Below are 26,479 nucleotides of genomic sequence, written 5' to 3' on the forward strand. Positions count from 1 at the left end.
CCAGTCTGCTTTGGAAGGAGGAATTTTTTTCCCTTTGGGAATTCTTTATACTAATGAAATTATAGTTCTGATTAAAAAAGATGATAGCTCACATTTGTTTAGAACTGTAAGATTTACAAAATAAGCAGTCTGCAAGGCTTTACCACAACTTCTTGTTTAGGCTAATTAAATGGTATTAATACCATAACTGGATTCATCCTTTCTTCCCTCCAGGTAAAAAGATTTGTGTATGAAAATGGTATCTGCAGGAACCACATTTTGCTGTTTATTATTATTTTTGGTCACAGAATGCTACCACCAGAGATCAAAGCTCCATCCAAAGGTAAGCTTGTGACCAAGAACCATGAAAATTCTTTATTGCTTCAATCCTCCATAAATTCTAAAGCTGGGATGAAGAAATGAATTTCAGGGTTACAATGAATCTATTGCATGCTTTCAGAAAGTTTTCTGGGAATTAGAAATTCATTTTTGTTCTAAGCATTATTAAGAAGTAAGCAAGGGAAAGTTGAATTGAGGACGTTAAAGCAAACAACAACAACAACAACAAAAACCCCATCACAGGAACAAGGATCATCATGGAAATAATCAGATGACAAACTGAATGCTGCAAGCTAAGAAGACCACAGGAAGATGCTGTGATGTAATGTACTAGTGGACTAGGTGGGTCAAAGAGATCTAGATTCCAGGTATGGTGCTAGTATTTATAAGCCATGTGACATTTGGCAAGTTAATTTACCTCTATAATGAAGGGTAGATCTGACCGATTACTAAAGTCTCTTCAACTTCATTCACCACTTTTCTAAGGAACTGAAGACATGTTTCATGATGTTTTGTAGACAAGATTAGCTTTGTATTGTTCACGGAGAACCTTATTGGTGATAGTGCTGGGATTGTGCTTTTCCAAGGAGACATAATTTCCACAAAAGTACTAATTGGACAGTGGGAGAATAAAGATTCCAGCCTACATGAAGGAACAATTTGTTTGTAAACTGCAATCACATACATATTTCCTATAGTTCATCATTCTCTTGAGATTTATTGTTTAGGAACTACTTCCCTCAAAACATCCCTGTGAGATAGTGCAAGTTTTATTATATACATTTTATAGTGAGGAAGCTGAGACTCTGACAGGTGAATTTATGCAAATACTTGTCTAAAGTCCCATTCAAGGAATGAGAGCTTCTGACTTTTAATTCAGAGTTATTTCCATTAAGGAGGTAGTATGGTACCATGGAATGGGCATGTCCTCCGGACTGGTATCCTCAACAGTGATAGGGAACATCCAGGTTCAAAATTCCTCTCTGATGACATCAAGTAAATAATTTACCTTCTCTGGGGCTCACATGTCCTTATCTGTGAATTGAAAGGTTTGGATTAGGTATCTTCTGAGGTCTCTCCCAGCTCCAACTTTTATTATTCTAGTGTTATTGACCATTTTGACTTCAGAAATGAGGAGCTCAAGCCAGATGCCTTCTGAAGTCCCTTTCTGCTTCAGATCCATCTTCTTAATTTTTTTTGCCTGAATTTTTTAAAAATAGTTTTTCTTCCTTTCTCCCTCCTCTCCCCCCTCCCTTAGACTATAAGCAATTTGATATAGGTTATATATGTGTACCACATAAAACATATTTCCATATTACTAATGTTTACCTCACTATTACTGATCATCCTAACCTCAGTTTTGCCATCAATAAAATGAGAGAATTATATGCAATGCCTTCTGAGGTCCCTTCTACCTCTAACTTTATTATTCTGTTATTATTGATTTCCCCATCTGCAGTTCCCCCATTTGTAAAATGAGAGAAATTGGCCTAGGTGCCCCCCCAAAAATCATTCTGGCTCTTACCTATTATACTTACTGACCTTGTTTTCCTCAGTTTCCCCACTGTAAAATGAAAGAAATGAGCTAGATGACTCTTGGGGGTCCCTTCTAGTTTTAGACCTATAGTCCTCTAATCCAAGATATTGTGTTTAATGAGCAGCCCTGTGGAAGAAGTGTACTAAATGATCTCATCTCAGGGATAAATAGGCATAAAGTAGGAAAAACATAACAAAGAGCACATTTGGGAATTTGTGTTTTTCAGGTTGGTGACAAAATTCAAGGTCTGAATGAAAAATCAAAGACCAGGGACTTCCCAGGTAGGTAGTCGGGGAACATTCTTTATTATTCCAGAAATCAAGAAGGATGTGTAAAAGCAAAGCAGGTCCCTCTCACCTTTCATTTGGGGAACAAAGGGTATCTGAGCTTTTAGAACAAATTGAGAGTATTTCCCCTGAATCTATTAGTAAAATATTTATTCTTAGCATTGTGCCTTCTTTTGCAGAGTAGTGAATGATATAAATGAATTCATGTTGAGTGGAAAGAGAACACAGTTTGGCGTTAAAGGAGTTGGATTATGACTCTACCAATTTTTACCCATATAACCCTGATCAAAATTCACTTGAACTTATCTGAACTTCAGTTCTTTCACCTATAAAATTAATATAATAATGTTTGTGCTACATACCTTGAAGATTTACCATGAACCTGCAAGGGTCATAATAAAATAGTGTATAGCGTCTAGTTAGAGCTAGAAGAGACTTCAGAAATAATTTTATAGATAAGGAAACTAGGCCCAGGGGTGGTTGAGTGACTTGTCTGAGGTCCCATTAAGAGTGTCACCATGGAGACTTGAACCTTCATCCTTTGCTTCAAACTTCTTTTTCTTTTTCAAAGTACTATGAAAGTTTATGTTATAAACTTTAGTTATGTCAATGTATGTGGTAGCTGTTGCTGTTACTGTCACTATCACAATTTAAAATTAGGTTTCTATTTTAGAGAATTTGACAAATGATTATTATCAATTATAGCTAATGTTTATGTAGCCCTTTGTTTTTAAAAATGAAGTTATATCATGGGATTCTTACAACTTTGTGAGATATGCACAAAATGCCTTTTAAAAATTATTATCCTCAAATTTACAGATGTTAAAACTTAATCACAGAGTGGTGAAGGCTAGCATCATTAAACCAGTAAATGTCTAAGTCAGGAATTGAACACTGGTTTTATTAAGTCCAAGTCCAGCACTGTTTCCATTGTACCATTCAACCTAATAATTAATAATTTATATTAGTTAATAATTTAGCTAATAACTAGCTAATATTTAATTTTGTAAAGTTAAATTGCATACATATTTTGTATCTGTATATATACTTTATAAAATTTGAATTGTAGTTTATAAAACAAAAATGTTTATAGTATATATGATATAATTTATAATTATATATGTACACATGTATATGTACATACATATGTACATGTGAATATATGTTTATATATGTAGATAGTTGGAGGGATAGATGGATAGATAAATGAATAGGTGATGGATACACACACATACACACACATACACACAGAGATCATTATTAACCAGAAGAAAGATTAATGGATTGATCGAAGGATTTGTCTTTGGATCTGTACTGTTCCACATTTTTTAAGTATGACTTGGAAGAAGATATAGATACTGTGATTTTCAGATTTTTTGACAGAACCTAGAGTCAGAATTAGTATTGTGGATGTTAAAGTAAAAATCTGAAAAATCAAGTCAAGAAGTATTTATTAAGTGACCTGTTATTGTGCTAAGCACTAGATAGAAATACAAAAGAAAATCATCCCTATTTGCTGGGAGCTCATAATCCAGTGGGAGAGATAATATGCAAATGGTTGTTTATTAAAAAAAATGTTTGTGAACAAGAAGTATTCTAAAAGAGAAGAAACAAAATTAAGGATTAGAAAAGGCTTCTTGAAGAAAATAGGATTTTAAATTGAGACTTGAAGGAAGCTAGGTGGCCCAGAGGAATCAAAGTTGGCCTAAACACTTACCTAGCTATGTCATCCTGGGCAAATCACTTAACTCTGTTTGCCTCAGTGTTCTTATCTGTAAAATGAACTGGAGAAGGAAATGGCAAATCACTGCAGTATCTTTGCCAAGAAAACCTCAAATGGAGTCACAGAATGTTGGATATGACAGATAAAAGACTGAACTGAACTGAACTGAAGAAAGTGAGAATAGAGATAAAGAAGGAGAAAATTACCAGGAGAGACATCCAATAAAAATGCATGAAGTCAGAAGATATAGTGTCATTTGCAAGGAACAGCAAGTTCACTAAAATCACCAGATCAAGAATATGTTGAAGGCTGTATAAGGTAGAAGAAGACTGGAAAGTTAGAAAGGAATCAGGTTATAAATAGCTTTAAAAGCCAAAAAGGATTTTATATTTGATCTTAGAGGTAACAGGGAGTCACTGGAGCTTCCTGAGCAGGGAGAGGTGTAAGGTTTTGACATGATCTAGTCTGTGCTTTAGGAAGATCACTTTGACAATTGAATGGAGAGAATGGGATGAAATAATCCGAAAATGATTGCATAGTCCAGGTGTGAGATGATGAGGGCCAGTACCAAAGTGGTGTAAGTATCAGAAGAAAGAAGGCAATATATAGAAAAGATGTGAAGGTGGAATCAACAGAACTTGGTAGCAGATTGGATTGGGAGGAGGAGGGAGGAGTTAAAGTTAGGATATGAGGATGACATCCAGGTTGTGAGCCTGAGTAAGTAGGAGGATGGTGGTATCCTCAACAGTGATAGGGAAGTTAAGAAGAAGAGAGGATTATAGGGAAAAGAAAGATGTTAGCAATCTAGAAATAGGTTGGATCTAAGAGCAAGAAAGCCTTTAAAGATAAATATAAGATCCCATACTTCCATTTAAAGAACTATCTGCACTTGTATTGAATCAAGGGAAAGGGAAATGTGTCTAGGAAATAATGTAAAAAACTATCTAGGGCTTTTAGTGAACTGCAAGGTTAATATTCATTAAGAATGTAACACATAGTAGCAAAACACCTCAATAATGTTAATTTTGTTAATAAATTCACAATGACCCGGACTAATGTTGCATGCCTTGCTTGCAACACATCTGCCACATTTTAGAACTGTTGTTGATAAGTTAGTTTATATCCAGGGGAGGGTTACTTAGACTATGAGAGCATTAAAGGCTGTATCATTTTTGGATCAGTTGATGGAATTGGGAATTTAGCCCCGGAGAAAAGAAAACTTGGTAGGATAATCATCACTATCTTCAAGCATTTGAAGGGCTTCCAGATAAGACTTGTTCCAAATTAGATTTGTTCTATTTCCCAAGATTGTTCTGAAGCAAAGTACTTTGCAAAATAATATGTTATTATTTTGTTATAACAGCCATAGAGGTTTGCAAATTACACAGACAAGTTTCAACTAGGTCAAAGGAAAACTTTTCTGACAATTAGAGCTGTCTGGAAATAGAATAATTGGGTCAGATAGGTGGTGCAATGGATAGCGTGTTGGGCGTAGAGTTAGGAAGAGCTGAGTTTAAATTAGAGCTTGGACACTTCCCTGGGCAGCTCATTTAACCTCTGTTTGCCTCAGTTTCCTCATTTATAAGATAGGAATAATAATAGCACCTATCTCTCAGGATTGTTTTAAGGATTAAAAGAGAAAATAATTGAAAAATACTTAGCACAGTACCTATCACATAAATGTTAGCTATTATGATGATTATTATTCATAGAGTAGTGAATTCCCTCTCCTTGGAGGTTTCAGGCATAAGCCAAACAACTAATTGTTCTGGACATTGTATAAAGGATTCCTGTATAATCTCTGAGGTCTCTTCAAACTATGAGATGACAGAAAGAACAACTGCTACAATGGCAGAAATACCGTAAAGACATTGTTTTCTTTTTCTTGCTTCTGCATGTCCTCAGCAACTCCTAGGCCCACCTAGCTAGTTGGTTGGCAGAAAGGAAAATGTTTACACTAGTACAACTTAGCCTTGTGATTAGAAAAATAAAATGCAGAGTAAGGAATCCAGAGCCTTATTTAGTTGGAGAAGTTTCATAAGAAAATAAATTCTAGACTTGGAGTTAGAAAAATCTATGTTCAAATTTCACCTCTGATCTTTCTAGCCATGTACCTAAGGACATCCCAACTTCTCTGAGCATTAGTTTTCACACCTGTAATCTGGGGATAATAATACTTGTTAACACCTACTTGAAAGGGTGAGTTGTTAGGTTCAAGTGAGGTAATGTACATGGTAAAAGACTTTGGGACTTTTGGAAAGCTATATAAGTGAGAGTTATTATAAGATAGCTTTCTCCTACAGCTGAAGTTGTATAGGGATTATCTGACTGGTATCTTAAAATGCCTTGGAGATCAGGTGAAAATAGCTACCTGCCTGGCCCATGATAATGCTGCTTGGGTTTCACTTCTTTTTCCTCAGGGCAATGTCAAGGCAACTGTATGAATGGCTCCCACTGCAAACAGTTCTGTGAGACTCCCTTCCATGGAGAAATAGGATTCACATGTAATAACAAAAGGTGGCAAAAATCCAATGAAACATGCACGAGTCTAACTGTCCAAACACTTTTTCAGGTGATGGTACATTTGTTACATTATTGGGTATGGGTGAATGCAAAGGTATTGCTAAGAGTTTGGTGGGAGGAAGCTGACCTTACCAATCTGGGGGGATAATAGCACTTCAACCTTAATACACCATTAAGTTTTTGTGAAGCACAGATAAGCTTTGATAAATATTTCTATCTATAGAGGTATTTCAGATGGTCTCAGTCTAGGCTACCTGACATGTTATGTTCACGGTGTATATAGTATGTCCAATATAGCACTGGACCTTTTGTCAGAATGTCCTGAATTTGAATCCTTCCTCAGGTACTTATTAGTTATGGGACTCTGGGCAATTAATTTGACTTCTCTCATGCTCTGTTTTCTTATCTGTAAAATGTAAATATTAAAGGGACCTACTTTTAATTTTTGGAAAGGACTAGTGAGAACCACATGACAAAACATATGTAAAGTATTTTGGAAATCTTAAAGCCCTAATTATATGTAAGTTACAATTATTATTTAGGAAAAATCTTGACATAAAGTTTGTCATATAACAACATGCCTATCCCACAGCTATCCCTATATGTCCAAATTCTTCTTTCTTTCCTTCTTGAACAGGCCTCTTCTTCATTCTTTAGCCACTAAATTAAATTTCTTGCTATCAAAATTTGCTTAAATTTCTTGCTGTCAAAATTTGCTTAAATTTCTTGCTGTCAAAATTTGCTTTCAAAAAGAATCTGAAAATGGAGTATATAAAGAGTTTTTTTTTTCCCCCTGGAACAGCGAGGGGTCTTAGTGGATAGAATTCTGGGCTTGTAGTCAGGAAGATTCATCTTCTCAAGTTCAAGGTTGGCTATAGACACTTTTTAGCTGTGTGACTCTGGGCAAGCCACTTCACACTGTTTGCCTCAGTTTCCTCATTTGTAAATGAACTGAAGAAAGAAATGGCAAACTCAGTTTAGTATTTTTGCCAAGAAAGAGACAGATCATGACTGAAAAATGACATGCATATAAACACATATATGCATACATGCATGCACATAAGATCACAATGCATAGCTACATGCACATATATGTACCTATGTATGTAGGTGTGCATGTATGTGATATATGTGTGTATATACACATCTGTATATATGAATTGTTTGGAGTCATACAACTTACGTCATATTTATATATAATGTATATATTACATGAAATACATAGGTAGATGGATGGATGATTGATCAAAGTCTTCAACTAAAAAAAGAAACCTCTTTATTTGGGGTATCAGTTGGGTGTGGGACAGGGTGGAACTTTGGGCCAGGAATAGTTTTTATTTTTATTTTTTTATTTTTTTGCAGGTAGAGTCAAGAAAATTTATTTTCTTTTTTTTTCTTTTTTCTTTTTTTAATTTTAATATCTTTTTATTGATAGAACGCATGCCAGGGTAATTTTTTACAGCATTATCCCTTGCATTCATTTCTGTTCCGATTTTTCCCCTCCCTCCCTCCACCCCTTCCCCCAAATGGCAAGCAGTCCTTTACATGTTGAATAGGTTACAGTATATCCTGGATACAATATATTTGTGCAGAACCGAACAGTTTTCTTGTCGCACAGGGAGAATTGAATTCAGAAGGTATAAATAACCCGGGAAGAAAAACAAAAATGCAAGCAGTTTATATTCATTTCCCAGTGTTCTTTCTTTGGGTGTAGCTGCTTCTGTCCATCTTTGATCAATTAAGGCTCTCTTTATCGAAGAGATCCACTTCCATCAGAATACATCCTCAAACAGTATCGTTGTTGAGGTATATAATGATCTCCTGGTTCTGCTCATTTCACTCAGCATCAGTTCATGTAAGTCTCGCCAGTCCTCTCTGTATTCATCCTGCTGGTCATCCAGGAATAGTTTTTAAAAAGAAGATAAAATATTACTTTTTTTTGTGTGTGTAGTGTATATGTATATGTATTTTACACACACAAAGCAAACTATATGCAGGATAAATAGGAAATATTTAATAGACAAAAGGTAAAGGAATTGAGAAACATACTTTTTGATTTCTCCAAATGATCTCAGGGCCCTCACTGAGCTGAAGTGTCCAAGGAACTGTGGTGAGATGATTCTTTTCTAAATAATTTTTCCTTGTTGTTATTCTGAACTTGACAAACACAATCACAGCAAAGAACATAAAAAAGATTGTATATGGAATCATAAATCTTTATCAAATGCAGCTTGTTTTTTTTAAGTATATAATAACTTCAACAGATTGGTTTCAAAGCTATCCTCAATTGTATCTTCTCAATTTCTGTGCATATAAGAAAAAATTTTCAGTGACTTTTCTTTTCTCCTCCCTTTTTTGGGGCTATCACTAATTCCAATCCTTAAAAACAAAACAAAACAAAACAAAACAAAAAACCAAAACACTTTCCTTGTAATAAATAAACCTAGTTGAACAAATTAAAAGGGGTTTCAAAACCCTTATAATACCATGTTAAACAACTCAGGAGCAAAACTTAAAATGGTTGGTGGAGTTGAAGGAACTCATGACCTTTAAACCCTACTTTTTTTTTTTGCCAGTTACCAAAAGCATTGTAATCTCTATGAACAATATTGTGTATGTTATTATTTTGATACTGCTTTCTTTTGCTCTTGTTTTATATCTTCCTATATTTTTTCTTATTTTTAATATTTGTCATTTCTTAGGGAACAATAGTATTTCATATGCTAATATCTGTTTAGTTAATTTTGAATATTTGGGTAGGTAGATTATGTATAGTTTTTTTGCTCTTACAAATAAAATAGGCTTTTGTTTCTATGAATATTTTTGCACAGAGAAATCTCTTTCCCCATTCTTCCCTTTAATAACATCCTTTGGATATAGTTTTAGTATGGGGATCATTAGGATGAAAGGGTTGTTTCATCTGTTTTATAACACACATTATACATTGCCAGATAGCTTGACAAGAATACTGAATCAATTTACATATTTTTATGCTTTCTTTGAGCATGGAACAAGAGACTAGATACCTTAGAGGAATGCAGAAAGTAAGATCTATTTTATATCCTTATAGCTAGGTATCACCAGTCAGCCCATTCCTCCCACTCCCCCCAGATTCTGCATATTCTACTGAAGCACTGACTCACCCTACTTCATTTTCTGATACTACAGCAAGGATAGCTGCTGAATATGAATATGTACAATCATAAGGTATAAGGCATAAAGAATTTTTAAAAGTTTGTTGATACTATTAATATTCATGAGTGAATGGGGAAACAATAAACATTATTATTATTTTTTTTAATCTGATGTGAGAGAGTCATTACCACAGAACTGGCCACAGGATGATGACTTATTTTGGTTAGCAACCCCTGAAACAATATGGGGTGGTGATGGCTGTTGGTGGAGGGAGCATCCACATGAAATCATGTATCTAGAAAGTATTGAAGTGAGATATCAAGTTAATGAATGAATAAGCTTTTATTAAATTATGATTATGTGCCAGGCCTTATGTTCAGAAAGACCAAATGAACAAACAACACCAGACCTGGCTATAAGAAACTCAGTCTAAAGGGAGAAAAACCATACAATTATGTACAAACAAGATATATCTTCAGGATGGATAGGGGATAATCTCAAAGAGAAGGTGAATCAGGTTAAATTCCCAAGTTTTTTTGGAAATTATTACACCCAATAATTATGTATTCAATTTTATCTTTCTTTCCCTCACCTAAAATATGAATGCAAAATAATAACATCAAACCATTGTATTAATTAGAATTAATTAATTTCATTTTAAGAATTGTTCAGAACCTTTTAGGTGATCACAGAGATATTGCCTAATCTCAGCCTGATTTTCTGTCCCAGCAAAAATGTGATTTTTTTGTGGGTGTCTGATAATGGCATTCAAATACCAATAAGAGAACCCTAGATTTTAGTAAAGCCTCTTTTCTACAGAATGCAATGACTGTTTCTGTGTTGTTGTTTTTTTTTTACAGGAGACTAATGGAATTTCAATATATGAACCAAGCTTAAGTGGTAGTTCACGGTTTTCTTCAGATGTATTATTAAGTCCATCTAATGAAGAGTTCATTGAGTCAGCAGTTGAAGGAATCCAGAAGAAGTGTCCAGATGATTATGCTTGTATAATCAATAGTGTGAGATCTTCAGAAGTTACATCTGGAAATATTGCCTTCATAGTTGAATTGCTGAAAAACATATCCACACAATTATCTTCAAATATCAACCGGAGGAAGATGCAGGTATATTTTTCTTTGTGGTAAAATGTTATCAACTATATTTTTTAGAAGAGCAGATAGTAGTGTATTGGAGAGAGTGCCCAGCCTGAAGTCAGGAAGACTCATTTTCCTGAGTTCAAATCTGGCTTTAGATACTTACAGGGCAAGTTATCTGTAAAATGAGATGGAAAAGAACATGGCTTATCACTCTTTTCCAAAAATCCATCGAAACAAACCCAGATTGGGTCATGAAAAGTAGGGAGAGCTGAAAAAACTGAACAACAACAAAAATTGGTTGGCTTTTAGTAGCCTCTTATCTTCCTTTTTGCACCTAGACTCAAACTTGCTCTCTGCCCTCAGGGATCTATCTTATATTCCAGTATTCCATTAGGTCTTGGTGTCTCAGTCTTCTGTCATATTTGGAAAGAAATCCCTAATAAGGTATGCATTGATAACAGTTTGTTATAACTTCTCCCAATGAAGTTTATATTTTAATAGGGAATTCTTAGACCAAAAAGTCTTTTAGACCAGTGATTAAAAAAGAAATCACTCCCCAACAGAATTTGGCTACTTGAAAGGATTATCTCAATTCTCCAGGGTATCCATAATTTCATCAGGTTGGCATTCCCTCCAATGGAACAGACCACAATCCATACTTGGGATACTTGGGATTTTCTTCTTCTGTTGCCATAGGGAATGCTAAAAATCACTGATAGGGCTTAGAAGGGAGATATGCTATAGTTTTGTTTTTAAATATGATTTTATTTGGGGGAGAGAGACCTGGACTGAGAGGCAGTGAGATGCTATGGAAAGAATGCTGAACTTTCAGTCAGAGGACCTGAGTTTGAGTCTTTCTACTACCTATATGACTTGAGCAAATAGTCTCACTGAGCCTCAGTTTCCTTGGTTTTCAAATAACAGGGCTAGACAGAGTGGCTTCTGATCTATTACTTTTAAACCTGTGTGCAGGGTCACATAGTTAGGAAATGTTAAGTGTCTAAGACCAGATTTGAACTCAGGTCCTCCTGACTTCAGGGCTGGTGTTCTATCCACTGCACCAAGTAGCACCCCTAGACCTGTAATTTTATGAATTTATTATAATCAGATTTAGATCAGTCCTTACTAGACATGGGATTATGGTTAGGTCACATAAATTTAGCAGATCTCAATTATCTCTGTTACCTTTAAAATGGAAATGGATGACAATAATGCTTAGCTTGATTTTCACAGAGTTATTGTGAAACTCAAAAGATATAATATCTGTGAAGTTGGTAGTATGATTTAATATTATTATTATTATTAATTATCTCTAATCTCCATCGGCAGAGTTTCAGCACGATGGCTAACCATGTCCTCAACAGATCAGCCATTTCAAATTGGGCCTTCATTCCTGAAAGAACTACTAGTTCAGTTTTGCTCAAGTCAGTCAATTCATTTGCAGAGAATCTCAATATCAGTGATGAGCCTGAGAATATTGTGAATGAGCCCTTTATTCAGACCAAAGGCTTCAGAATCAATCAAAACACCCAAGGGAAGAGTTTTAATTTCTCTATGAGGGTACCTGATAATGAGGAGGATGTACAGGGGACAGTGATCATCCCCTGGAAAGAGCTACAGAAACTCCCTCCTGCCTCGCAGGCCATTAGTATTGCTTTCCCAACCCTGGGGCAAATTTTGGAAGAAGCTCATTTGCACAATGAGAGCCTTTCCAGACAGGTGAATGGACTAGTTCTCTCAGTGATCCTGCCAAAAAGGCTGAAACAAGTCTTCCTCACTTTTGAAAAGATCAATAAATCCCACAGTGCTAAAGCTCAGTGTGTGGGCTGGCACTCTCACAAGAGAAGATGGGTTGAGGAAGCCTGTGAAACAACAATGGATGTTATGGATAAAGCCTCTTGCCGCTGCAATTACACCAACCTGCTGATGTCCTTCTCCATTCTGATGTCTCCCAAGACCTTTCCCAATAAAACTCTGGATTACATTACCTGCATTGGTCTCAGCATCTCCATCTTGAGCCTTATTCTTTGTCTGATCATTGAAATCACAGTGTGGTCCCAGGTGACGGTGACAGAGATCTCCTACATGCGTCATGTCTGCATTGTGAACATCGCCACGTCCCTCCTGATTGCCAACGTCTGGTTCATTGTCGCATCATTCTTTGATGGCGCAGCGCGGAGTTACAGCTGGTGTGTAGCGGTGACATTTTTCAGTCACTACTTCTACCTTTCTCTGTTCTTCTGGATGCTGATCAAAGCCCTCCTCATCCTCTATGGGATACTGATCGTGTTCCGCCGGATGATGAAGTCCACTATGATGACCATAGCCTTTTCTGTGGGCTACGGGTGCCCCCTGGTCATTGCTGCCATTACAGTTTCTGTTACAGAACCAAGAAAAGGTTATGTGAGGGCCCAGGCCTGCTGGCTCAACTGGGATGACTCCAGAGCTCTTCTAGCCTTTGTCATTCCAGCCCTGACCATTGTGGCAGTAAATCTGATTGTGGTTTTTGTTGTGGCTGTCAACACTCGAAGGCCTTCTATAGGAAGCTCCAAGTCTCAGGATATGGTGACCATTATGAGGATCAGTAAGAATGTTGCTATCCTTACCCCACTGCTGGGACTGACCTGGGGGTTTGGAATAGCCACCCTAATAGACAGCGGCTCCTTAGTGTTCCACATCATCTTCTCCTTACTCAATGCTTTCCAGGTGAGTGAGACAAACTGGGGACATAGTCCAAAATAACTTTATCAGTTGTAATGGTGGGTATTTGATAACTGAGGATGTCTTTACTCAATTCTTTCCTTCTCCCACTTGGCTGTGATTTTCCATTTTCTCAAATAGATATTATTTCTCTCTGATGTTAGAACTACAGATGCAACTGATGGCTCAGTATAGAATTCTGCACCAGGAGTCAGGAAGATTTGAATTCAAATTTAATCTCAGACGCGGAATAATTGTGTGACCTTGGCCAAGTCACCTGACCTTGTTCCCTGATCTATTATATGGGGATAATAATAGTATCTGCCTCCCGGGGTTGCTGTGAGCATTAAATGAGAGAATAATTATAAATTAAGCATTATTATAAAATCTACTTTATTCCAGGCATCTTTTATAAGCCTTTTACAATATGTATCTCCCTACTTTTTCAAACTTATTTCATATTACTTCCTTCTTCCACTTCGTTCTAGCTAAACTGGTTAATTTTCCATATATGACTTTTTATTCACCATCTCCATACCTTTGTACCATCTCCAGGCATCTTTTATAAGCCTTTTACAATATGTATCTCCCTACTTTTTCAAACTTATTTCATATTACTTCCTTCTTCCACTTCATTCTAGCTAAACTGGTTAATTTTCCATATATGACTTTTTATTCACCATCTTCATACCTTTGTACAGTCTGACCCTAATGTATGGGATGGAGTATATTATCTCCTCAACACATATTTTATATTTAATTTTCTACATATATGCTATTTCCCCCCAATAGAATATAAGCTTCTTGAAGGTAAGGACTGTTTCTTTCCCAGCATTTAGTATAATGCCTTGTACATAATAAATATTCAATAAGGTTTATTGAATGAAGGGATAAATATCTCAACTCTTATTGGTTCCTATGCTACTCTTCAACATAAGATTCAGTTTCTAATCCTTCATTTAGTAATTGAAAATTATTGTCAGCTCTGGGGAAAAACAAATGTATAAGCCTTCTCCTGATGCCTCACATTTAATAATATTGAATACTTGTCCAAAATTCCTATTTCTTTCTGTCTCTCTCCCTCCATATCTTTCCTCTATTCTTTCTCTCTTCCCTCCCTCCTCTCTCTCTCTCATATGCATATATATTCAATATTAAAACTTTATATATATGAAATCATATGAAATCAGATTACAAAAGGTAAAACAAAGAAGAAAAACATATCATATGTAATTTGTAGCAAAATACAATGTAATAGAATACATCATAACATAACATAACATGATATATTATAATAATAGCAATTATACCCAGGAAAGAAGTTACTCTATTCTAGTAACAAAGATAGACTCAAAGGAAAAAAATACTTTTTTGATTTAGCAAATGATATGTAAATTCTGGTTAATATTTTCCTTGCAGATAGTTTAAAAAAAAGAATTCTATGAATCTTAATCCCAGAGCCATGAATTTAGAAATTTTGATGCCTGGGGCAAGAAATTCTAAATGTATACCCACAAATCAACTTTGTAATTTATGATATGAAAATAATACAAGAGGTAATTAAAGCAAATTTAGTTAAGTAGGAGGGGAATTAGTTACTAAAATAGTTTACAGATGGGTATGATTAACAATGCTTGTTATCTACTAGCTTCCTATTTTTCTTGTAAGTTAAATATTAAACATTGCTGTCTCTATGCTGTTGAAGGACTGCAGGTGATGTTGACCTAGAAATGCAACAAATTATATTGCACATTCTTTGAATGTCCTTATTTGAGTTAATTGCACCCTCTAAATTTTTGTGTCCTGGACCAAAGCTCCAGTTGTATTGTCCAAGTTATGATTCTGGGAGAAATCAGAAGGGAACATATCTGGGAGATTGTTCTTAAACATGTTGATCATTATCCTAGGGGTTCTTCATCTTGCTGTTTGGAACCATTCTGGATCAAAAGGTAAACTTTGCCTGCTTCATATAGTGGATTCAATTTCTTCAAAAATTCAGAAGTGAGCAATCAAAACCTGAATATATAGTTGGAGGTGGAAATTGAGAGAAGGAAAGAGAGTTGGGGGAGAGAGGAAATTCTTTTTGATTAATAGTTACATAACTACCAATTGCATGTGAGCATAAATCTAGAGTTCTTTTACTCAAATTGAAGTGGGGCACATTTGAGTCTTGTGGGTTTTACTTTTCCCTAGGCTTTCCAGTAGACAATTACTGCTAACAATTGGTTTTTCCTTTGGTTTTAGACAAGAGAAGCCTTGAAGGTGAGGATGTCTTCCCTGAAGGGGACATCAAAGATAGAAGAGGTAAGTAAGCCTCTTCTTTTTTCTTCATAACATCATGGAGCCTGTGGAGTTGTGGGAAAGAAGGATAGAGGGAAACTATTCTATTAAATAAACTAGCTTAGTGCTCAGATTTTGCTGGAGAATGCAATATTTAGTGTTTGAAGATATTTCATGTCTTTTTATGCATGGGTCCTATTGCTTTCAGAATCACTCCTTCCAATTCCAAATTAATTGGATCTCAAATTGGATACATTCAATACCCAACAAAGTGAATACTTTTTTTTTTTTTTAAGTATTCATCCCTATGCACATATGACTACTCATCTTAGTCTCTGTCCAGACCTCCAGTTTACAAATTGCTCACTAGTAATATCTGGATGTCCTATAGTCATCTCATATCAGGCAGATATGAGATATAGTTAACATATCAGAAATAGAACTTATCTTATTCCTGAAACTCCTTTTTTGACTTCCCAGTCCTCTAGATTCTCATCCTGAATTATTATCCCCCACCTTCCCATTTTCAATCCATATCTAAATCTTGCTGTTTCTACCTTTACATCTCATGCATTTAAATGCTCTTCCCCCACATAGCTAGCATATCATTTCAGGCTTTCATCACCTCTCACTTATTTTATAAAAGTTTCCTAACTAGTTTTTCTGTCTTAAGTCTCTCCTCTCTACTCTATCGTAAACACAACTGCCAGAGTGGTTTTATTCAATGTTCTGATCATGTCACTTAATGAACTTCAATGACTCATTTTTTAACTCTGGGATCACATATAAATGCTTCTAGAGCATTTAAAGCTCTTTAGTCTGCCTTTGTAGACATTATATATTTCTCTTCTTTACCCACCTTTTGCTCCAGGCAAATTGGCTTTCTTGTTTCTTACAAATGACTGTTTCCATGCCTTTGAATGGAATGTATCCCCCATGCTTGGAACACTCCTTCTTTGCCTATTCTCTTAGAAAAACAATTTCCTTCAAAACTCAAGATAAGTGCCACCATTTTACATTAAGTTTTTTCTTATCCCTTTGGTTTCTAGTCTTTCCTCTATGAAGGCTGCTAGCTGGAGTGCTGGATTCAGAATCAGGACGACCTGAGTTCAAATCTGGCCTGGACTAGCTTTGTGATGCTGGGCAGGTCACTTAACCCTGTTTGACTCAGTTTCCTCATCTACAAAATGAGTCAGAGAAGGAAAAAGTACGGCACTCTAGTATCTTTGCCAAGGAAATTCTAAATGGGATAGGAAGAGTAGGACTCTATAATTGACTAAATAACAAAACTCCTACCAATTAGTCCTGTATTCATTTTATATTTCTCTTGTATATGTTTTTATAGGGATGTATTGTCTCCTCTGATAGAATTAAATTACTTGAGGGCAGATGTTGTTTTGTTTTAATCTTGGTGTTTCTAAGGCCTAGCACAGTGCCTGGAACTTAATAAATATTGGTTTATTCATTGAAAAAACAGGTATTGAACTAGGCTAGATTGAAATGAATCAGACAGTTCTTAGAATGGTAATGTAGAATAGTAGAACTCTTTTTGATTAAACTCCACTAGAAGGAAATAGAGGAGTTTCCATGGAGAAAAGCAAAGCCATGATAGTACTTGACGACTCTACAAGTCTGGTTAATAGCTATGGATCATAAAAAAAAAATAATGGTGGTTATTATATTATATTATATTATAATGATGTAAACATCTGGAAAGGCACTGTGATATAGGGTTGTCCTATATTTATTTAGGACAGATCTATAATTCCACCAGGATAGAAAACTCTCTTTATTTTATTTGTTTTTGCGAGTATTGAAGTTAAGTGACTTGCCAGAGGTCATACAGCAAGTAAGTATTAGGTATCTGAGGTCATATTTGAATTCAGGTCCTCCTGATTCTGAGGCTGATGTTTTATCTACTGCATCATCTAGTTGCCTACGATAGAAAACTCTCAATATGGAAATTGAGCTGTTAAAATTTAGAATGGCAATAAGGCTTTGGGGATACGCTGTGTATTTATGTATACATGCACACAAACACACATGCATAATATATATGTACACAAATATAATAATGATATTTAATAATAGTTAATATTTACATGGTACTATGTGCTAAATGTTTTACAAATATTATCACATTTAATTTTCACAACAACCCTTAGAGTTAGGTATATTATTGTCATTTTATAGTAATGAAACAAAACAAAATAAAGCTTAAGGGACTTGCCTGGGGCCACATAGCAAGGAAGTATTTGAGAATAGATTTGATTTCCAATCTTCCTGACTTCAGGCCCATTGCTCTATCCCCTGAGATGATTACTTGTCCATGGAGTGTTTGTGTGTATTTATAGAAATATTTAAAATAGATTTATACACATGTATATATGTATAACATATGCATGCATATAAAACAGTCAAGTACACACATATGTAGCTGTGTATACAATGTATACATATGCGTGTAGCTATGTGTATACACAGATACATACTAAATTCCCCATATGCCTTAGGGTATTGTTAAATTAAAAAATATGTACATATATGTATGCACATATATCCTACATATACACACATATACATATATAATTTCCATAGACAATGCTCTATTTTGCATATATATTATTTTATATATACAATTAAATATTTGATATAAACACATGTATATAGAGATACACACACATATAGCTATTATATTGTACACATAGATGCACACATATAATACATGCACATAACATATACATATATGTATAATACATATACATGCATACAGATATACATTCATTATAAATGTGTGTCTACATACACACACATATATATATATATACACATTTGCATATATGCATACCTGAAATAGTAGAATCCTTACATAAATCTTTTAAGAAAATTGTTCTAAATCTACACAAGTTTTTTTTTTCTTTTCTTTTCTTTTTTAACTTTCTTAAAAAAAACACCCCTCTATGTTTCTTTCCTATAAACCAGAGATTCCCAATTATGGTGTGAGGAAAAAAGATCTTATTGTCCCAAAGTCTATAAATCACCACAATTGGCTACAATAGGGAGATTGCTAAAAGAAAATCAGAGATAGGAGCTATTTAGAACAGTGACTGGCATTTACACATAGCACCTTTTAGAAAACACTTCTATGAAATAACCAGTACATATAGTGAGCTTTAGTAGTAAGAGCCCTAGTTTGGACCTGGAGTGAGCCTTTGCCCTTCATTCATTATTTGCTGTTTGATCTAGGGCAGATCACTTCCCTCCTCTTGATTTTAGTTTCCTCCTCTTTAAAATGGAGTTAGCTAATATAATTTCTAAAGGTTCTTTCAGTTCTAAATATTTTGATTTTTTTTTTTTAATTTACTACTATCCCCATTTTAGGGATGGGAAAATTGAGGTAAAGTATTTCGTCTAAGCTCTAATAACTAGTAAGTGGCAGAGGGGCAGTAGTAATAGTAATGTATTAGTAAAGTTGTAGTATAGTAGTAAAATATATTAACTTGTAGTAATGTAATAGTAAAGTATAATAATGAATCGGTATAGGAGTGACACTGGACATTATATTACCCTTTGCAACAAGAGTCCTGGTATGATAGAAGGGAGATAGGGTATGGGATAAGATGGGATAGAATGACTGGAGGAGGAAGAGACTATTTGCTTAAGATGTGGTGAACAATCAGGTAAGGTTTCCATACCTGAGTACATTTTGGAAAGCAGTCAGAGAGAAAGAACACTGGGTGTGGAGTCAGAAAACTTGAAATCAAGTCTCAGTTCACTAATAAGGTATGCACTTTATTTTGAACAAGTAGCACTTTATTAGCTTTAGTTTCCAATCTGCAAAATGATAATGGTAATTACCCTTTTTATCTAGAGTTCTTTAAACAAAGCATTTTCTTCACACCCTGAGGTTGATAGCACCCATTTTGTAGAAAAGATAACTAAGGTTAAGGCACGGCTTGACTTGCCCATGATTATAGAACTAGTAACCAAAGTGGAAGACTTGTAGTGAAGGAAGATTTTTTTTTATCATATATTTTATTTTATCTTATAATAACTTTATATTGACAGAATCCATGCCAGGGTAATTTTTTTTACAACATTATCCCTTGCACTTGCTTCTGTTCCGATTTTTCCCCTCCCTCTCTCCACCCCTCCCCTAGATGGCAAGCAGTCCTATATATGTTAGATATGTTGCAGTATATCCTAGATACAATATAAGTTTGTAGAACCGAACAGTTCTTTTGTTGCACAGGGAGAATTGGATTCAGAAAGTATAAATAACCCGGGAAGAAAAACAAAAATGCAAATAGTTTACATTCATTTCCCAGTGTTCTTTCTTTGGATGTAGCTACTTCTATCCATCATTTATCAGTTGAAACTGAGTTAGGTCTCTTTGTCAAAGAAATCCACTTCCATCAGAATACATCCTCATACAATATGGTTGTTGAAGTGTATAATGATCTCCTGGTTCTGCTCATTTCACTTAGCATCAGTTCATGTAAGTCTCTCCAAGCCTCTCTGTATTCATCCTGCTGGTCATTTCTTACAGAACAATAATATTCCATAACATTCATATACCACAATTTACCCAGCCATTCTCCAATTGATGGGCATCCATTCAATTTCCAGTTTCTAGCCACTACAAACAGGGCTGCCACAAACATTTTGGCACATACAGGTCCCTTTCCCGTGAAGGAAGATTTTTATAAACTATGAAATATCATGAAAACTATTTTAAGGGGAATTTATAACTGTGTTGTTATTTTTCCTTTTATTTAGAATTCAACATATAATCCTAACCATGGATCTAAATTAGTGGTTCGTTCACGATGAGAAGTGAGTATTTTAAACCTAAATCAAAAGGTTCCTTTTTCTATAATAGTTTACTTGACTAAAATTTTGCTATTACTTGGGGTTAATTTAATAGGTTACTTAGTTAACATTTTGCTATTACTTAAAGTTAGAGACTAAAGTGGATTTTTTCCTGATGTGATAGAATGCTAAAGTAGCAATGAGGAGATTTTGATTTGAACTCAATTTTTACTTCCTAGTAAGTCCATATTAAATGAATTAATGAACAAATTAACGCGTGAATGAGTAATAGCCATACTTTTATCTACCAAGACAATCATCTTGCATATCCTTAGAGAAATTAACATTTACATCGAGACCTGAAAATGTCAAAATGAGTGAGTAACCCCCTTTACAATCTAAGCACAATTTGAAGGCTTAAGTAGACATATGAACACTGACCTTGGAAAAATGAGATCTGAGCTTGATTCCTGCCTCTGACACTTAATAGCTGAATAACCTTAGACTAGGTTTAGAATTCTTTGACTCAGTTTCTTTATCTGTCAAATGAGGATAATAATAATTAAACTATTTACCTTATAGGGTTATTATGAGGAAAACATCTAAGCAACATGCTACATGAATGTGTTATTATTATGAAATAAATAAATTTATTTGAAAAATTGTCATCCTAGTTCCAATTTATATATTGAAATAATTACAGCAGTTTGTTATCTCCTGGCCATGATGAGAGGAAGAATACAGGGAGGTTTCATTTGCTTTCATAAAAGCAATATCATTTCTGTTCACAGATCTCTGGAGCCTCAATTTACTTTAGTTTTTAAAATAAATTTTATTAATGTCTTTTGTTTTTACATCCCAGTAAATTCAAGACACCTACCTGTTTAATGAGGCCTTTTATGTAAAAAAGAAAAAGTAGTTTAAACAAAACAAAATGAATTTGTCTGATAGTATGTCCAATATTCCTACCTCCCTTGTATTTTAATTTTTATCTTCTCCCAGAGTGGTAAGACATGGAATACATCCTTAAGGTATAGTTAGAAAAATTTGACAAGAGGTCAAGTTGAGATAAATAGAGTTCTCTCTAGAAGGGGAATTGAGGTAAGATCCAAGGATATTCCTAGTGGTATAGGAGATGGGTATATTACTAGAAAGGGTGCTCCTCTTCCTTTTTCAAAAAACCTCTGGGTTCATTTAGTTTTACATAGACAAAATTAGAATAAAATGACCAAAAGTAGAATGAAAGGGGAGAAAATCACAAAGGGGCTATCTGAAATTTGAAGTACATGGGAGAGATGAGGGAAAGCTTGCCTTTGGGACAGGAGTTATCTTTTTATCTTAGAGACTGATATTTTAAGTAGGGAGAATCAGGGAGCCTGGGAGGACCAACTCCCTTCCTGTGTTGCCTAAGTCCCTAGGTAGAAAGAGAAAGTAAATTGGATTATAGCTTTTGGCTTTAAAATTGGAAAAGCCACCCAGTCCAAACGCCTTCTTTTTTAGATGAGGAAAACTAAAATCAAAAGAGGAGGCAATGCAAGTCCAAGGTCATGCAAGTATTAAACAGCATTGGAGGATTTGAATTTAGATTCTTGTTCATCAAGTCCAAGGCTCTCCTCACACTACACTTTGCTGCCATTTGGGGTTATCACCCTTCCCTCTTCCTCCATCCCTTGGATGTTGCTGAATCGGGTACAGTGGATACTGTGCTAGACTTGGACCCAAGAAGACACATTTCCTTGAGTTGAAATCTGAGCTTACACATTTGCTAGCTATGTGACTAGAAAAGTTAATTATCCCATTTGCTTCAGTTTCCTCCTCTGTAAAATGGGCTGGAGAAGAAAATGGCAAGTCACCTCAATATCTTTGCCAAGAAAACCCCTCATGTAGTGAAGAATCAAACAGTATTGAAAAAACAACAATGAAAAGAATATGAATGAGGGCTAGCAGTTACTAGGGGCAATGTGTGGGAAAATCAAGTGAGATCACTGTGCAAAAGAGTAGAGTATCCTGGGCTTGTCTGATATATTTGTAGCATCTTAGAGTTAGTGCAGAAAGGACGGATAACCCAGGAATGTCATGACATTGACACATGTGCATGGGGACCTAGAAATGATCAGTTAGTGGTGGGGAAGAATAATGTTTGTTGGCTCCATCCAGAGATATGCTAGAGTCGACTCAAATGGATATTGTTAAACTTTCAGTGTGAGCATTTACCCCTTAAAACTGGCAAAATCTACAAAAAATGATTTATTATTATTTTTTATTATCTAGGCTTAAGAATGCTATAGAGAAAACCTTAGTATTGCAGATTAAACTGAAAGGTATTTTACATTTACCTCCTTCTTCCCCCCTTTGAAAGAACTTCATAATAACCCTATCTTTCAGAATTCATTCTGTGTTTGGGCTTTTGTGGCAAAATCTCTGAGAGGAATGAACTTTTTCTCTAATGAGATTTAGCAGGGCCCCTCTACTTTAAACGATATGAGATATTCTCTCCCCTTATCCCTCTACCTCTCAAATCTGACCCAGTAACATAATTCAAAAGTGATATTTGTTATTAGTTAACAATTGGGTGGAGCAAAGTTTCGGAGTAGGAAAAGTTTATCTTCACCTTTTCCCTCCTCCACCCTTTCAGCCTTCTTCCTGGGTGTGCCTTCTGTTATCAAATTTGACTTGGTACATGCAATTTCTCTAGACGGCCAGGTGTCAAGGGTGCTAAAAACTTTTGGGAAGGAAGCACATCAGACGCTTCCTAACTCTGTCATCCTGATTAAGTCATTGAACTTCCTTCAGTTTGCTTTCTCATCTGTAAATTGAGGATAATAATGACATACATCTTAGAAGTTTGCGAGGATCAAGTGAGAGAAAACATTGTAAAGAGAGTAGCTAGCTTACACAGTGGTTAGAGTTAGGAAGCCTCATTTTTCCAAGTTCAAATCTAGCCTCAGATACTAGCCATGTAACCTTGGACAAGTCACTCAATTCTTTCTGTCTCGGTTTCCTCATCTGGAAAAAATTGCTGCAGAAGGAAATGGCAAAAAGCAATATCTTTTCTTTGTCAAGAAAACTTCACATGAAGTCATGAGTGAAAAGATTGAATAATAACAGTATGTAAAAAGTTTTGCAACATTAAAACATGTAAACAACAGATACAATTATTAATACTTTAATAATTTATGTTAATACTTTAGTAATACAATATTATTAATACTTTTAGGATTCTCTGGAAGGCTATGTTTCTCCTTCCATATGGAAATTTACTTTATATCTTATATCTTAATGTAAGCCTTTTGTCTTCTAAGGATTCATTAACAAACTTTTTCTTTTGCATGAATTTTTTTGGCAATGGCTCTATTGTCTATAGAGTGTCTATCATTTTTTTTTTCAAAATGATTATGTTTCCATCTAGGGATATATTGGAGCCAGCTCATATGAAGATAGGCAGTTATTATTTTCTGTGTGAGCATTTATACTTTGGAAATCAGCAAAATGTATAACAATGTTTTGCTTTATTGATTGTCTCGACTTCAGCAAACTATGGAGAAAATAGTAGTGTGGATTAAACTGAAAAATGTGATATGTTTACATTATCCCAATTCTCCCAGAGAACTGGTTGTTAAATACCATCATTGTTGCTATATCCATAACTGAAGAATTAAGTAAATTTCAGTTAGAAGTTAGTGAAACATGTTTAATATATGCTGAATTACTTGCCATCTAGAGGAGGGGGTAGCGGGAAAGGAGGGAAAAAATTTTAGAACACAAGGTTTTGCAAGGGTGAATGTTGAAAATTATCCATGCTTTTTTTTGAAAATCAAAAGCTTTAATAAAAAATAATAAAAAGAAATTAGTGAAAATAAAGATGTAATTTTTCTCTAACCTAGTTCATGAAACCTCTAAAAGCTACCTATAAACCCTAGATTAAGAACCCCGGTAAAAAGTAAACTGTATTTATAGGAAAGAATCCTTCTACCACTTCTGGTTATATGCCCTTCATTTTAAGTAGCTTTCTGGACACATCAGTTTAGCCTTTGTTATCTAACTCAAAAGAAAAAATTGTAATTGTAGAAATTTCAGGTGGATCAGTGGGGTGGCTAATGCCATAATAGCCAGGAGAAGGAGATATATTTTGAATGGGAAAAGTTTAGAGTATCCTTGCTGATCACATTGAAGATGTAATTTCCAAATTTGCCTCCTCACAGGACAGGTACTGTCCTATGAACTAGGCATTCTGGACACTAACTAGTGAAAACATCTTTACTTAGAAATACATTGATTAATACAAGACAAACTTACTATCCTGTCTTGTGCTTTACCCTCAAGCACGAGACCCCCTCTAAAGACAAGTTCCATAGCTGCTCTTGGCCAACATTCTAGTATACAAGGAAACTTAAGAGTGTATTACACGGATCATAGATTTGGACCTACAAAGGACATTAGAGGAATAGAACCTTTTTATTTAAGATATGGGCATCTAGGTTGTATAGAGGATACAATGCTGGTCTGGTTAGGAAGATTCATCCTTCCTGAGTTCAAATCTAGCATCAGACACTTATCAGCATGTGATTTTGGGCAAGTAAAATCCTATTTGCCTTAGTTTCCTCATCTGTAAAATGAGCTGGAAAAATAAATTGCAAACTAATCCAGTATCTTTACTAAGAAAACTCCAAATGGTATCACAAAGAGTCAGATATGACTGAAAAAAACCTTTGAACAACAAATGCATGACACTAAAGGGGATACAGAAAAGAGGGCCTCAAAGAATTCGCAATCTAATGGTAACATGACTTGGCTAAAGTCACACAAATAGTAAGTGATAGAGCCAGAAAAGAAACTCTGTTTTCTGATTGAATATTCAGAACTCTTTTAATGCCATTTATCACTATCCTTCTTCAGGATGAATGATACCACATCCTATACCAAGAACAGGTTTTGGTATAAATAAAGGAGGCACTGGATATTTAAGGTAGAAATGGATCAGTGGGGGAACTGGGAAGGTAGTGAATGGAGAAGAAATGGATTATGAAAAAGAGAAACTAGGGTAGGGTGGCATGAAAGAATAATTGCCTATGGAATTTCCCCCCTACTCCCCCTACAAGCTAGTTCAAGTGCCTCCTTTTATATATTAACTCTTGGTTTCTTATGACTTACAGGCATGCTTCCAGGTGAGAAGTGTTTGAAAAGAAGATTGAAGACAAAGTGGGGCTTATGATTTTCTTTTCAATTCCATCCCCCACTGAACTGAGATAAGATCAGGAAGATTGCTGCCTAAGGAATTCTCAGCTGAGCCTATGACCTGTCTGTGGCATGTTGAAGCTTGTAGAGGTTATGAATCTGCCTGAAAATTTCGGTGTTCTCCTTAGGAGAGGAAGAATACTCCTGGCTTGGCTTTTTCTTGCCAATTTCTTTCAAGGAAATAGGGCCTTCCTTCCTATGTATGGATCCCTAACTCTGCTGGGATACATAGGAGCAGCTGAGGTACACAGAACATAGTTTGGGAAAAGTGAATGCAAGATGGTTTCTGACAAGGGGGGTACACTTGAAAAGCCCTGATTGTTTTGTTCAGTTTTGAGTCTTTGAAAAAGGCATTCTTGGGACCATGGTTTCCTCACTTGTGAAGGGGGAAAATAATATTAGAAGGTGCTCGTGGGGGCATATAAGTGTATGTACATACGTATAAATTAGTGTATGCAGTGTTTATAAAAATGATATGCTTTTTGTTCTGTATTAAAAATATACAAGCCTTCCTTCCCTGTGTGTATGTTTCATTTTCATAAGGTTATGGGCCAGTTCTTTAATCCAGATAGAGCTACAAAATATAAGCTCATTGAGGGCAGGGTCTTTATCTTTATCTTTTTATCTCAGAATCTAATAGAATCCCTGGCACACAGAAGGTACTTAAAAGCTTGGTTGATTGGTTCCAATGGCAGGAACAGACTGGCCAAAGATTTTTAATAATTCATTTGATGAATATTGAAGTATTTGCCAGTCTCTGTGCTACAATCTATGGCTATGAAAACAAAACAAGACACAATCCTTATACTAAAGGACTTACCTTATACTGGGG

At 35.3% G+C, this 26,479-nt stretch overlaps 1 protein-coding gene across 1 annotated transcript; it reads left to right on the forward strand.

Moving 5' to 3' along the window:
- The first annotated feature begins 224 nt into the window (after nucleotides 1-224).
- On the forward strand, nucleotides 225-26,159 carry ADGRF4 (adhesion G protein-coupled receptor F4). The gene is made up of 9 exons (XM_051997116.1): nucleotides 225-322; nucleotides 2,082-2,136; nucleotides 6,286-6,437; nucleotides 10,384-10,647; nucleotides 11,950-13,326; nucleotides 15,228-15,269; nucleotides 15,565-15,624; nucleotides 20,380-20,436; nucleotides 25,566-26,159. Exons 1-8 carry the CDS (start codon nucleotides 230-232, stop codon nucleotides 20,431-20,433), a joined length of 2,097 nt encoding a protein of 698 aa, XP_051853076.1. The 5' UTR covers nucleotides 225-229; the 3' UTR covers nucleotides 20,434-20,436; nucleotides 25,566-26,159.
- The last annotated feature ends 320 nt before the right edge of the window (nucleotides 26,160-26,479 follow it).

Source organism: Antechinus flavipes, chromosome 4 (genome assembly GCF_016432865.1).
Source record: "Antechinus flavipes isolate AdamAnt ecotype Samford, QLD, Australia chromosome 4, AdamAnt_v2, whole genome shotgun sequence".
Lineage (NCBI taxonomy): Eukaryota > Metazoa > Chordata > Mammalia > Dasyuromorphia > Dasyuridae > Antechinus > Antechinus flavipes.

Bases quoted from the DNA above. Each gene is read 5' to 3' on its own strand.
- ADGRF4 (XM_051997116.1), top strand. From the start codon at position 230: ATGAAAATGGTATCTGCAGGAACCACATTTTGCTGTTTATTATTATTT. The intron at 323-2,081 runs GTAAGCTTGTGA...TGTGTTTTTCAG, and splicing joins GATCAAAGCTCCATCCAAAG to GTTGGTGACAAAATTCAAGG. The intron at 15,625-20,379 runs GTAAGTAAGCCT...CCTTTTATTTAG, and splicing joins GGACATCAAAGATAGAAGAG to AATTCAACATATAATCCTAA.